The sequence below is a fragment of the Emys orbicularis genome, chromosome 2 (assembly GCF_028017835.1).
Source record: "Emys orbicularis isolate rEmyOrb1 chromosome 2, rEmyOrb1.hap1, whole genome shotgun sequence".
Lineage (NCBI taxonomy): Eukaryota > Metazoa > Chordata > Testudines > Emydidae > Emys > Emys orbicularis.
The window spans coordinates 262135549-262148720 of record NC_088684.1 but is presented as its reverse complement, the minus strand read 5'-3'; the positions used below and the strand labels follow the sequence as shown (position 1 = coordinate 262148720).

Sequence of the window (13172 nt, the reverse complement as noted above, 5' to 3'; positions counted from 1 at the left end):
TATTTTCCGACCATGACTCCAGTGATTATCTCTTGGCTTTGATCTCCATTCTCCCCTTCACATGCTTCTCGCCCAGCTTTTACCAGATCAGTTATTCCCCTTCCCCACTCACTTCTCCTCTCACAAACTCCTAGTCACCTCAACAGCATTCTTTACCTTCTGTCTTCCACTGAAGTTGGTCAATTGGAGTTGAGGAAATTCAGCACCTCATAGGATTGGGCTCATACATCCAGATCCTACAACTGGATCCATATGAGCACAGGAGTCTGTCCACGCAGAATCACTTGCAGGATCCAGCTCTTAGAATGTAGATTCCCTAGAGCAGGTTACATGTCTTATTCTATGCATCTGATCCTCAAGCCCTTATTAGTGCGAGTCCAGTGGCATCAACAGGATGTTTGCAAAGCGCTTTGCAAGTTTATGGAATAAAGAAGAGTAGATTCTTTTACATTTTGTTAAATGTGGGGCAAAACCCTGAAGTCCTTAGTCAGAGCCTGATCCTGTAGGCCCTACTCAGGCAATGCTCCCAGTTGAGTCAGAGTTTTGCTTTAATAAGGGTCAGACTTTTAAAGACATTTAGGCACCTACCAATGTAGTAGGTGCCTGGTAGGATTTTCAAAAGTTCCTATCTGTATCTTTTGCCACCTAAATACCTTTAAAAATCTGGCCCTAAGTACTAAATCATCCATCCAAATGTGTCCTAGAAGAGGAGGAAACTGTGGAAATACAGGCTAGTCCATGCACATGTGGAGCAAGATGAACCTGAGCACCATCTCCTCAAAGTAAAAGCATGCTGAAGCACCTCTGAAAATTTGGAACTGCAGGTTTTGAAAGGCTGTGGACCTCAGGGTAGAGCTGAAGCCAGCAGTGAATATTCTGCATTACATTATCCCATCTCCTAAACAGAATGTACAATGTCAGATTAAAATTTCTGGCAGAAAATTTCAGTAGACCCCACTCCATGTCCTACTCTTTAGCAGCTCCACTTACTCCATTCCAATATCCTACTTGTCTCAGCTTTCAGGAATCTCCATTTTCACTAGCACCCATTTGCTACATCATTCCACAGGATCATGGTTTTGGTCTCTCGGAAGCTTAACTATTATTAATAAGCATTGTCATTATGCTTATCATCCTTGTACCTGAGAGCCTCACAGACAGACATGGATCTAACCTTACAACACTGTTTTGAGGTAAAAGTAGTATAATTATTCCTATTTTACATGAACTAAAGTACACAGGAAGCTTGAATGGTTTACTCAAAGCCACATAGGAAGCTCATAGCAGACCTGAGATAGAGTCAAGATCTCCTGAGTTCCAGTCCACTATCTTAACAAAAAGGCCATCCTCCTTTCTATGCACTCTATGTCCTCACTACCCTTTTATGGCCATGCACTCAGCCCTCTCTAGAAAAACCACCCTACCAATAGAGAGCTAGAAATGTTTCATATTTGTACTACAATAGTGCCTAGAAGCCTCAACTGACATCAAGCCCCTCCGCCCCCTCCCCCATCATACTTGGCACTGTACAAACAGATAAGACACAGCCCCTGTCCTGAAGAGCTTGCAGTCTGTCTGAATAGACATGACAGAGGCACAGAGAGGTAAAGTGACTTGCACAGGTCACCCAGCAGGTCACCAGCAGGTCTCCCAATTCCTTATCCAGTTCTCTATCTACTGGACTACACTGCCTCTCAAATTCCATTTTTCAAATTCTCAAATTCCATCCTCAGTTTTCTACCCAACTCCTTGCCACCCCATTCGGAAGGGCATGATCCAGCCATGGGAAAAGGATGGCAAGAGTTGTTCCTTAGTCTGTTGGCTTTGAGGCCATTTCAATCAGAGAAATAAAACTGATTCTTAATTCCAACTGGATGTCTAACTTCATAATTAAAAGCAACAATCCTCATCAGTGCAAGCTCCACTGAAAGAAAATGTATTATAGCTTAAATTCTCACTCAAGCTGAAGGTGAGAGTACAGAACTGGTTTCCAGAAACTAAGAAACCGCTAAACTCACAGAACCTGATTCCACTGTACTTATTCTTATTAAATAGCAAACTGCCCAGCAAGTAATCCCATTCATTCCAGTGGCACTACTTGCAGAATATTCTACTTCTAAGGATGAATGAGGATGGCAGAATTAGGCTCACAGTGAATAAGATTTTCACTAGTAGAAATGGGCCTATGCCAAAAGTTCAGACTTGATTCCAAACTATCCCAAAGTTCAAGGCAGGTGGAAGTTTTGATCACACAGGGAGGAGGGGTTGATTCAAGTCCATATTTAATTATTGTTGAAAATATGCAATTTCTAATATTTAAAATCATTGTTTTTCTTTTAATAATTAATTCTGATACCAACATTCATAGGCTGTGCCTGCCAATGGAACAGATTTATTTTTAAAAGAAATGTGTAAAACTACTAACATCAAAATAGATTTCTTCCATAAATCCCAGCCCACTAGAATGAAATTTGATAAGTGAATTGTTTTTCAGTGTCTCAGTTACACATTTACCAGTTGACGCAGGTTTTCTGTGGGAGGATTTTTTTTTCCTTTCCAGAGATTTGCATTAATTATGAATTAAGAGGCCCAATTCTGCAACATTTACTCATCTTTGAGTAATGAGTAGCACTTACTCATGTGAGTAGACTCATTCACAAAAACATCCAAGGCAGGAACAATGGCCAGCAAGAAAGCACACATACAGGAAGGAGCTCTAGGGGAGGAAATCTCTGTGAAGGTTCTCTCGCAATGATCTCTCATGTCCCATGATGGGAATTGCTCCCCCATGGAAGAAGCCATAGGGTAGGCTCCAAACTTGCACACTCTGCACCAAATGTGGGTATCAGAGGAAAGCCAGAGCCACCTGAATGAAGCATTACCTGCAATGACCCCTAGCTCCCAGGTCAATTGTAGCTACAGGATTGGGGGCGGGGGCTCTGCAGACAGAATAATGCAGCCTGGGGCTATATTATCTTTACTGAGGATTCGACACAAAGTCCAGGAGGTGTGTGTGTATTTGGGGTGGGAAGATGTGTATCTTCCCTTCAGCCCTCCCTGGGTATGTGTAGGCTGCAGCTGACAGCAAACTTCCCACTGCGGATAGACAGTAGTGTGCTAAAAATAGCAGTGTGGATGATGCCGCTTGGGCTCTCAAGCCCACCTGACCCCATACATCTGAGCTTGGGTGACTAGCCCAAGTCTCCACCAGAGCCACAACATCCACACTGCTATTTTTAACGCACTAGGTTGAGCCCTGCTATCACGAGTCTGTCTACCCAGGCTGAGAGGTTCACTCCAAGTTGCAGCATAGACAGATCCCCAGTCTCCACTAGCACGGAGCCCAGACCATGCCGAAAGGCCTCCACAGGGTCTGAAAGGGGAAAATGGTGCTGCTAAGGGAGTTGAACAGTGTTTAATTTAAGCCAGGGCTGAGCCCTGGCACCTCCTAGGTTTGGTGTGTCAGCAATGAAAGTAAACGAATTGCTTGAGTCCCGACACCTCTTTCATTACAAAGTAAGCACTGATGGTGACCCTGTTCTGGTGCAAAAGGTGGTGGAGATCTGTGTGCGCAGATCTAGGAGTGCAATCTGATCCATTATATTTTAAATTCAATTACACTATTAGTATTATTATCTATCTACTACAGTTGCCACTGATATTGCATATATTGTTACTCACTATTGGTTCACATGCCTCCTCAAATGGCATCTATTATGATATTAGATAAGTGGTGCTTAAAGTGTAATCAAAATTTTTAAAAATAACATCTCCAGCTTGGATGCTTTTGATCAAGGACACTGTTTAATAAACAGCAAGAGCCCTCTCAAACTCTATTTCATTTTTGAAACGACATTAGGAATTTTCATGTATTTATTGCTAAGGATTTCTACACTGACTGATGTAAAGTAAGTGATTTAAAGGCCCAATGCTGCTCAAATTTAATTCAATGGCAAAATTGCCATTTATTTCACTGGGAGCAAGATCAGGCCTGACAGTCCTTTAAATCCACAATAGGGGCCCTCTCCTGTAAGGTGATAAGCACCCTCAACTCCTGTTACAGTCAATGGACGTTTAGGCAGTAAGCATCTTTCAGGATCAAGTGCTACATATTCTTAAAACAGTTCTCTGCTTAATAAATAATGAGCTTTCTTTATAAGGATAAGCAAAGAGACAACCTTTAAGTGTATATAGAATGGTTTCATTCTTATGTAATAAAGGACCCCCCTCCTTGTTTCATTAGAAACAGCTTCATATAGTAGGACCACCACAAAAGACAGGACAGTTGTTTGCTAGACAAAAATGCCTCAAAATATGGTTCTTGGGGGGGGTTTTGTTGTTTTTTTTTAAAGCAATTAACCACATTCAGTTTTAGAAATTGTGCATTTGACACATCTGCTGAAGTATTTCGAAACTAACAGCTGTTGTTACAATCACGTGATTATGAATTGGTTTTCAAGGAGGGATTCAGGTTTCATTTTTAATGTCTGAACGTCAGCAGTTAAAAAAATTATACAAAAACTATCATTGCAAATATTTTTCTTATCTAAAAATTTGAGAGAAAATTTAAAACTTATGAAACAGGAGTAGCAGGACTAAACTGAAACATGTCTGGCAGGCAAATATTGTGCATTGCTGTTCCAATACACCAGTAGGCTGGGGCCTGATCCTGCATTCCTTGTCCATCCAAAACTCAGTAGGAATTCTGGCTGCACAACAAATACAGTATCAGGTCCCTCATAGGTTCCATGGCCAGAAGAGACCATTGTGATCATCTAGTCTGACCTCCTGTATAACACAGGCCATAGGACTTCCCCAAAATAATTCCTAGAACACATATTTTAGAAAAACAGAACTGGAATCCTGAACTGGAATACTTCAGATATCCCAGTCCTGGGTCTCTTTTGAACAGAAACTGTCAACAGGCTGAATCATGCCAATTTACTTGATGGTTTTATGATGCGCACAAGTGGAAACTAGGATAAAACTATCAAACTCATCCCCCAGTCCTGCTTCCACTGATGTCAGTGGATGCAGTATTGAGGCCTTGTTCTCACTTGTAAGCTAGTCCAGACTTTCTCAAATGCGGCCACTGTGGCCGCATGCGGCCACCAGGGGCTCTTCTTCCAGCCACAGCCTCCTGGGTAGTGACTTGAGGGGCAAAGCAATGGCCCCTACTCCAGGGTCTCCAGCAGGGGTTGGACCCTGCCACCTTCTGGAGCCACAAACACTGTAGGAGCAGGCAACCAGTGTGAGTTCCCCACTTTCCTGGGGGCGATGGGGCTTGGGCTTTGGCTTCAGCCCTGGGGTGTGGTAGGCAGCAGGCTCTGTCCCTGCGGCAGCAGGCTCTGTCCCCCAGCCACAGGGCTTCAGGCTCTGGCCATGGGCTCACCCTCTTCACTTCACCACTGGCACCCGCTGTCTCCAGCCCCCAGGACCCGAGGTTCCAGCCCCGGACTCACACACCTCCATTGCTCTGACCCCGCTGCCTCCTCCATCCTCCCATCCAGTCCCCCATCACCCCTGGCCCTCCTGCCTCCTTACCCACCTCCCCATCCAGGGTTTAATTTGTCCCCCAGCTTGGATGAGTGAGTCTGCTGTGCAAAGTGATATTAACAACTATACAAATATCACTTTTCACAATAGCAGACATATTAGCGATCAAGTCTAAAAAAAAAAAAAAAATCAACCAAAAAATAGCAAAACATGCAAAGCACCTTATTTGTGTTTCTATTCTATTTAGGTCCAGTAAAGAATAGGGACAACTGTACATTATTGTTATTATTGAGTCTGCAAAAAAACCCTACATAAATAAATTACAATGATTTGGACATGTATATGTGCATATTTATTTGTTTTTCGTAAAGTTAATTAAGTATTTTAAGAAAAAAATGTCATAGCAGCCACCAGCAAGAGTTGGTGGCTGCTCTCTGAGGCCACCAAAAAATTTGTTGTGAGAACCCCTGAGCTAGTCTACTATTTGATCTCAGGACATTGGGGTGAAATGCTAGTTGGTGCATTAAACACATTTCCTATTTTTAAAATTAGTTATCGTTCATCTAAACCACATCATTGTTTTCATTTTACTTAAGTTCATAAAAGTCTATTTTTATATTTTCTTTTTCTAATTGTTAGGTAGTTGTAGAGACATTGCACTTCTTCCTTCAGGTTTGTAAAGTGATCAGAATTTCAACTAACCAAATAGCTTTATACTAAGTTAATCAACCACAAATGTTTTAAAATAATAAAGTAAAGTACAACTGTGCTTGGAGGTTAGGGGTGTTTTGTTTGGTTGGTGGGTTTGATTTGGTTGATTAGTTGGGTTTTTTTGTTCACTCTCTGAAAACAATAACCTTCTTTAGGCATTTTTTTAAATAGCAAATATAAGGCCTGATCTTGACTTGAATAGTTTGCAGAACTGTTTCCAAAAGAAATGCAATTTGTTAAAATATTCGTCCCCATCCCAAATCCCTTAATCATGAGTAGTTCATATTCAACCAAACAGTCCTGTTTCACAAATGAGGACAAATTGCATCAGTAAGGACACCAAGATCAGTTTGTGTATACCCTGGTTTTGTGGAAGATGAAATCAAGAAGTATACACAGGCATATAATACTATAAAAGACTTACTTAATGGGTGTTCCGTTCATGGATCATTTGCACAATCAAGCTCAACATTTCTTTAACAAGAACTTATGTATAGTGGCATAGTTTGGTTCAAAATTTATTAATAGAGTTGTACATGTTTTCTTTGTGTCTATTGCATTTCAGGAAAACTACCACCAGTTTAACAGACTTGGAAAACAAGTATTTAAAACAAAATGCTTACAGTATTCTAATTAGTTCATCAATATCATAAAGTAAGTAAAGTCAGGTTGTATTATTCATCAGTTCACATGCCTGACAATTCTTATTTTGGTTTATTAAATTCCATAATAGCAATAAGTCTGAATTTCTAGGTGGTGGCAGAACACATGAGAAGGCTGCACGCATTCAACAATTTATAAACAACTATCACAATATATACCTGCTTACCTTTTGAGTAGGATTTTGCTTTACAATATTAGCCTCATTTAATAGTCCATTTATTAATGATTCCTCATGCTTCCAAATACAATTTTATTTACAAAATAAAAAATGTTCATTTATACTGCCCAATTTTCCTTTAAATACAAATAAATTGGAATTTGTAGGAGAGCGTATCAAAGGTATCCATAGTCTTAAAAAAATTAGAAATAAAACTGCAGTCGAGCAAGACAATATGTGTGTGCAATCCGAGGGTATTGTTAAACTTCCAAATTTCACCCAGGAAGATACAACAGACAGGGTGCCCAAATATGATTGCAATGAGAACTATACAGTATCTACATATTGACTAGGTGAAAGCCTAAGCAACAGGTAAAACAAAAACAAAACAAAAAGTCTTGCGCGGTCTCTAGAAGAATTCCACAGATAAATGCTGAATATTAAAAAATTGCAGATATTTTATTTTCTCATTCAGCACACTGTGCCTAAAATACTTGTAGCTTTTGTGAACTTAACAGGAACCATTTATATTTTAAAGTCTTTCTGTAAAGCTGTAAAGTTTTTCTCTTCACCTCTATCAATGAGATCAATATTTCTACTCCAACATTGTGAGACACCATTATAATGGCAAAGTAAAATGCGGTCCTTCTACCATCAATAGTTTAAACACACAAATTAGATAGTAGCAGACTGTAAACCCTAGCATTTGTTCTTTAACTGTAACACCTGCGTTATTTTTCTCCTTCATAAAACTGCAGTGGGGGAGGGAGGGAAGTAAAAAAGGTTAACTACAGACTCGTTCCTGGGAGAGGGGGGGGGGGTTATGATCCTCCTTTCCTCTCTTTTCCTGGCATAGCGACTATGAAACGAATCGTGCAACTACATCTCTTTCGCTGTGAACATGTCAGTTCGATAAGCAAATGCAGACTGGCCTTAAGGTGCAAATACTTTAAGTACAGACTAGTAAGAGTCACCCTGGGCATGTGTTGTGGTCTGGTGCCTGCACAAGAGGGCTGTGGCCCCGATCGGCGGAAGAAGGGAAGCGCTTTACCTGCATTCTGGAGGGTCTCGATGTTCTGTGGCCTAGTAGCAAGTTCAGCAACCGTTTGAACAAACTGAGTTCGGGCTTTTTGATACTGCTCGAAAACTGCAGGTGGGAGAGGGGGACAGAGTTAGCATGAGAAGAGATCCCGAGCCGGGCCAGTCCCTCCCGCCCCGCACACGGCTGGAGCCCATGGTGGCAACTCCGATAAGTAAATACCTTGTAAGACCTGCCTCTGGCTCATGGCTCCGGGTGGTGGAGAAGCTCCCGAGTCAATGGGAGGGGCTGAGGGGGCACCTGGCGCTCTCTACTTGGGCTACCAGCGCGGCGCGCGAATCCTCTCACGCTGACTCCCGGGCCGAGCAGGGCCGCGCCGGACCAGGCAGCTGCTGCTTCGCGCTCAGCCTGGCCCGCGCCGCGCTGCGCTGCAGTGTGTATCTTCTCCTAGGTAACCAAACGGAAGCCGGGCGCCGGCGGGGGGAGGAGCCGCCTCCGCCGGATTGTGACATCAGGTGGCTGACCCCGCAGCCGAGCGCGCGGAGTTGCTCCCCCCGGGACACGTCGCGCACGCGGGCGGGGGCAGCCCCGGCCATGGACACAGAGCGTGCGGGTGTTTGGGTGCTCGAACCTGCTACGCAGATCCGTTGGGGGCTGTTAGCAGCGTATGTACATAGTGGGGAAAGTGCAATGAACGTGCTGGCTGCTTAGTCTGTTACGAGGTATAGACGGTCTATACACTGCGCTGTGCATAAAGTTAAACAAGTGCGTAAGTGCAGGATCCGGCTGTCCTAGCGGACACATTACATATCCAACATAAAATGTATGGCATGTCTTTCTACTATAATGACATATACACCACATCGTTATATTGTGCTTTTATTTATTTCATTGCCTTTTTTCTCCCTAGAAGAAAAGCTGTCTCCCCATTACCTGTTTGCCTTTGTGTGTTTTGTGGAACACGCACATTAATTAACATAAGAATGGTCATAGTGAGTCAGATCAATGGTCCATCTAGCCCGTATACTGTCTTTTGACAGTGGCCAGTCCCAGATCCTTCAGAGGAAATGAACAGAACAGGGAAATTAACCCAGTGATCTATCCCCAATCCCCTGGTTCCAGCTTCTAGCAGTCAGAGGTTTAGGGACACCCAGAGCATGGGATTGTGTCTCTGACCATCTTGGCTAATAGCCATTGATGGATCTATCCTTCATGAGCCTATTTAATTCTATTTTGAACCTTTATACTTTTGGCCTTCACAATATCCCCTGGCAAGATTTCCACAGGTTGACTGTGTCTTGTGTGAAAAAATACTTTGTTTGTTTTAAACCTGCTGCCTATTAATTTCATTGGGTGACCCCGATACGTGTGTTATATGAAGAGATAAAGAACACTTCCCTATTCACTTTCTCCACACCATTCATGATTTTATAGACCTCTGTCATATCTCACTCAATTGTCTCTTTTCTAAGATGAACTGTCCCAGTCTTTTTAATCTCTCCTCACATGGAGCTGTTCCATACCCCTAATTATTTTTGTTGCCCTTCCCTTTACTTTTTTCCCTTTTCTTATATATCTGATTTGAGATTGGGAAACCAGAATTGCATGCAGTATTCAAGGTGTGGTCATACCATGGATTTATATAATGTCATTATGATATTTACTGTCTTATTATTTATCCCTTTCCTAATGGTACCTAATTCTCTGTTAGTTTTTTTGACTGCTGCTGCACATTGAGCAGATGTTTTCAGGGAATTTATCCATGATGACTCCAAGATCTCTTTCTTGAGTGTTAACAGCTAATTTAGACCTCTCCATTTTGTATGCATAGTTGGGATTATGCTTTCCAGTGTGCATTACTTTGCATTTATCAACACTGAATTTCATCTGCCATTTTCTTGCCCAGGCACTCAGTTTTTGTGAGATCTCTTTATATCTCTTTGCAGTCAGCTTTGGGCTTAATTACCCTATCTTGAGTAATTTTGTATGGCCTGCAAACTTTTCCACTTCACTGTTTACTCCCTTTCCCAGATCATTTATGAATATGTTGAAAAGCGCAGGTACCAGTACATATTCTTGGGGGACCTCACTATTTACCTCCCTTTACTGTGAAAACTGACCATTTTTTATTCCTTCCCTTTGTTTCCTATCTTTTAACCAGTTATTGATCAGTGAGAGGACCTTCCTTTTTCTCCCATGACTGCCTACTTTGCTTAAGAACTTTTGGTGAGGGATCTTGTCAAAGTCTTTCTGAAAGTCCACTGGATCACACTTGTCCACGTGTTTGTTGACATGCTCAAAGGATTCTAAGATTGGTGAGGCATGATTTCTCTTTACAAAAGCCATGTGACTCTTCTCCAATAAATCGTTCATCTAGGTGTCTGATAATTCTGTTCTTTACAATAGTTTCAACCAGTTTACCTAGTACTGGCTTATTGGCCTTATTACCAGGACACCTTTTTAAAAAATTGGTGTCACATTATAGTTATCCACCAGTCATCTGGTACAGAGGCTGATTTAAGATAAATTACATACCACAGTTAGTAGTTCTGCAATTTCATATTTGAGTTCCTTTAAAACTCCTGGGTGAATACTATCTGATCCTGGTGAAGTATTACTGTTTATTTTATCAGTTTGTTCCAAAATCTCCTCTAACAACACTGCAATCTGGGACAATTCCTCAGATTTGTCACCTAAAATTTGCTATCTATCTATCTATCTATCTATCGAATCACCTATATTTCAACTATGTATTTAAGTGGCAAATTTTAGGTTTTATATATATATTCAGAGAGCGAGAGAGTCATTCTAAGTCATTGTAGTATATGTAAAATAATACAGACATTTCTATCTTCTATACATACACACACACTCAAGGGGTCCGATTTTAAGAGGTGCTTAAGACCCTCAGCTTCATTTGAAATTTACTGTGCTCATGACCTACAAGGAAAACATCTCCACTGTTTCTGCTTGTGCTAGGCTCCAGAGAAGAAAGATTTCATAAAGTTATGAGATTTTAAGTGCTTCCGTGAAAGCCACAGCAAAATCCTTCCTCCCCCGAGGGAAAGCCTTTAAATGCTGCTTTAAATTTAATCTCAAATGAAGGGATCTCTCACCCCCTCAACTGAGTGAGATTTAGCAGGTCTACTTTTGTGTTTTAATTTAAAACCCTGTTTGCTTTCATTACTTCTGGGTTTTCCCTCCGCTTTATTAATTGGAGGGGATGAAAACGTAATGTGTTTAGTGAAAATCAATATCTCACAAGAACTCGAATGGCATTTTAACAAAGCCCAGCTGGGTCTCCTGCAACTGTTTAAGGTCTTCACAAAAAAGATTTAAGCATCGGAAACAATTTGCCTTTGCCCCTCCTTTCTCTGTAACTGGATTAAAGAATTAATCCAGTTTTAAAACATTTACTTTTTAAAAAGGAAATCGGCAGCCTCTGCGTTTGCACGCTGCTCTCCGCCAAGCAGCCGGGAGTTGAAGCCATAGCCCCAAGCCGGAGGAGAGAAGTCCCCTTGGACAAGCAGGGAGGAACGGAACTGAGCTGTTCGAGGCGCCAGGCGGGCGCAGCTACCCACCCCCACGCATCGCCTCCCCCAGAGTTCGAGGCTTTCTGGAGCCCTGGCAAAGCGGCGGGAGTTTGGGGAGGACCGAAAGGCGGGGGCGGCTCTGCAGTAGGCAACGTATAGACCTGGCTCTTGTTGCTCACAAGAGCTGCACCCCACGGGCCCGATCCTGCGGACGTTCCCTGGAGACTCTCCCCTGCCTAAGGTCTATAGCTCTGGTTACCCTCGGGGGTTTCCGCGGCACTGCGCGCAGCAGCAAGCACTGCACTACGCGGGGGTAGTGCATGTTTCCAGGCTCGGGCTCTCCTCCTTTCACTTCGCTGCCCGAGCAACGTCTGTATTACGAGGAGCGTCCTATCTCGTGGTGATTCCCTATGGAGACAAACAAACTGCCGGTGCAGCGCCTACTGAATCCTCAGCTCAGCGGCAACCTTGGCCCCAGGGGGGTGTGGCGGGGCGGGGGGGGGGGTGACTTCTGCATGCCGACGCTGCTGAGGACTCTGCTGCAGGCAGCGACCCAGCCCGTACGCGGCTGCTGCTAGTTTTGGTGACCTCGCTAATCCCACGTTTGGGGTTGGCAGGAGACCTGCTGCCAACCACTTGGCTGGAAAAGCAGCCGCTGCTCCATTGAGTGTCTTGTATAGAAAATAAATCTCCATCGCGGCGACTCTTGGCTGACTGCTCAGCAAGGAACAACTTCGGGTGACTTCCAAGTGCTGCTGCTAAGCCGCTGGGGAAACGCCTTTTCTGTTTGTTGGGAAAGCGGGGGGGATGTTTATCGTTATAGTGAAACCGCTTGTTGTGTGTCACCCACTGGTAGCCGCTGGCGGAGGGGGAAGCAGGGGAATTATTATTTTTTTGCACCCCAGGACAACTTGTACTTCAAACAGATCAGTCATAGTCATAACGCTCGCCCTTTACGGGCACCGGGACTCCCCCCGCCCTGCGCTCTCGGTCATGTCACTGGAAACATCAGGCATTTGCTCCATTTGCGCAGGCTAAGAAGCTCCGACCAACCCTCAGGGGCGGGGGAAGGAGCCGGAGCCTCTCCCCGGCACCGAGCCCTTTTCGTCAACTTGAGGTTGCTCAGCAGCACGCGCAGCTTGTCCCAGCGCGCCGCGGGCAGGCTGCTCCTTGCCCCAAGCTCCGGCGGGGAGAGACCAGATCGGCTCCGCCAGCCCCGGCACAGGCAGGAACGGAGCGTGAGCAGCCGCCTCGGAGCACAGCCGACAGGCGCACACCGCGCGGCTTGCTCCGGAGTCGTTTCTCCCCTCCCCTCGTCGCCAGATCGATGAGCTAGGCAGAGCCCTTCGCCATCAGGCACTGCGCGGGCACTTTGTTCTGTTTCCTTTACAAGAATCGCAGTGAGATTAAAATCACCCAAACCCCCGCAGCAGCAGCAGCGCGCAGCCGGCTGATGAGACAGGGGCAAGTGTCGACGCTGAGCCGGCAATGGGTCTGCGCCGCGCATCGCGCATGTGCAGCCGAGAAATAAATTTTGTTTTTGACTCGCTTCCTTATGATAATGCAATATGTG

At 43.9% G+C, this 13172-nt stretch overlaps 1 protein-coding gene across 1 annotated transcript in view; it reads right to left on the bottom strand.

Moving 5' to 3' along the window:
• Nucleotides 1-8313, bottom strand: part of SPAG6 (sperm associated antigen 6) — a 59704-nt gene extending 51391 nt beyond the window's left edge. The window contains exons 1-2 of the mRNA XM_065399434.1: nt 8289-8313; nt 8079-8174 (exon numbers count right to left, since the gene is read on the bottom strand). Of these exons, the coding sequence (XP_065255506.1) occupies nt 8079-8174; nt 8289-8313 (121 nt within the window). The remainder of the gene's footprint in view (nt 1-8078; nt 8175-8288) is intronic.
• Between the last annotated feature and the right edge of the window lie 4859 nt (nt 8314-13172).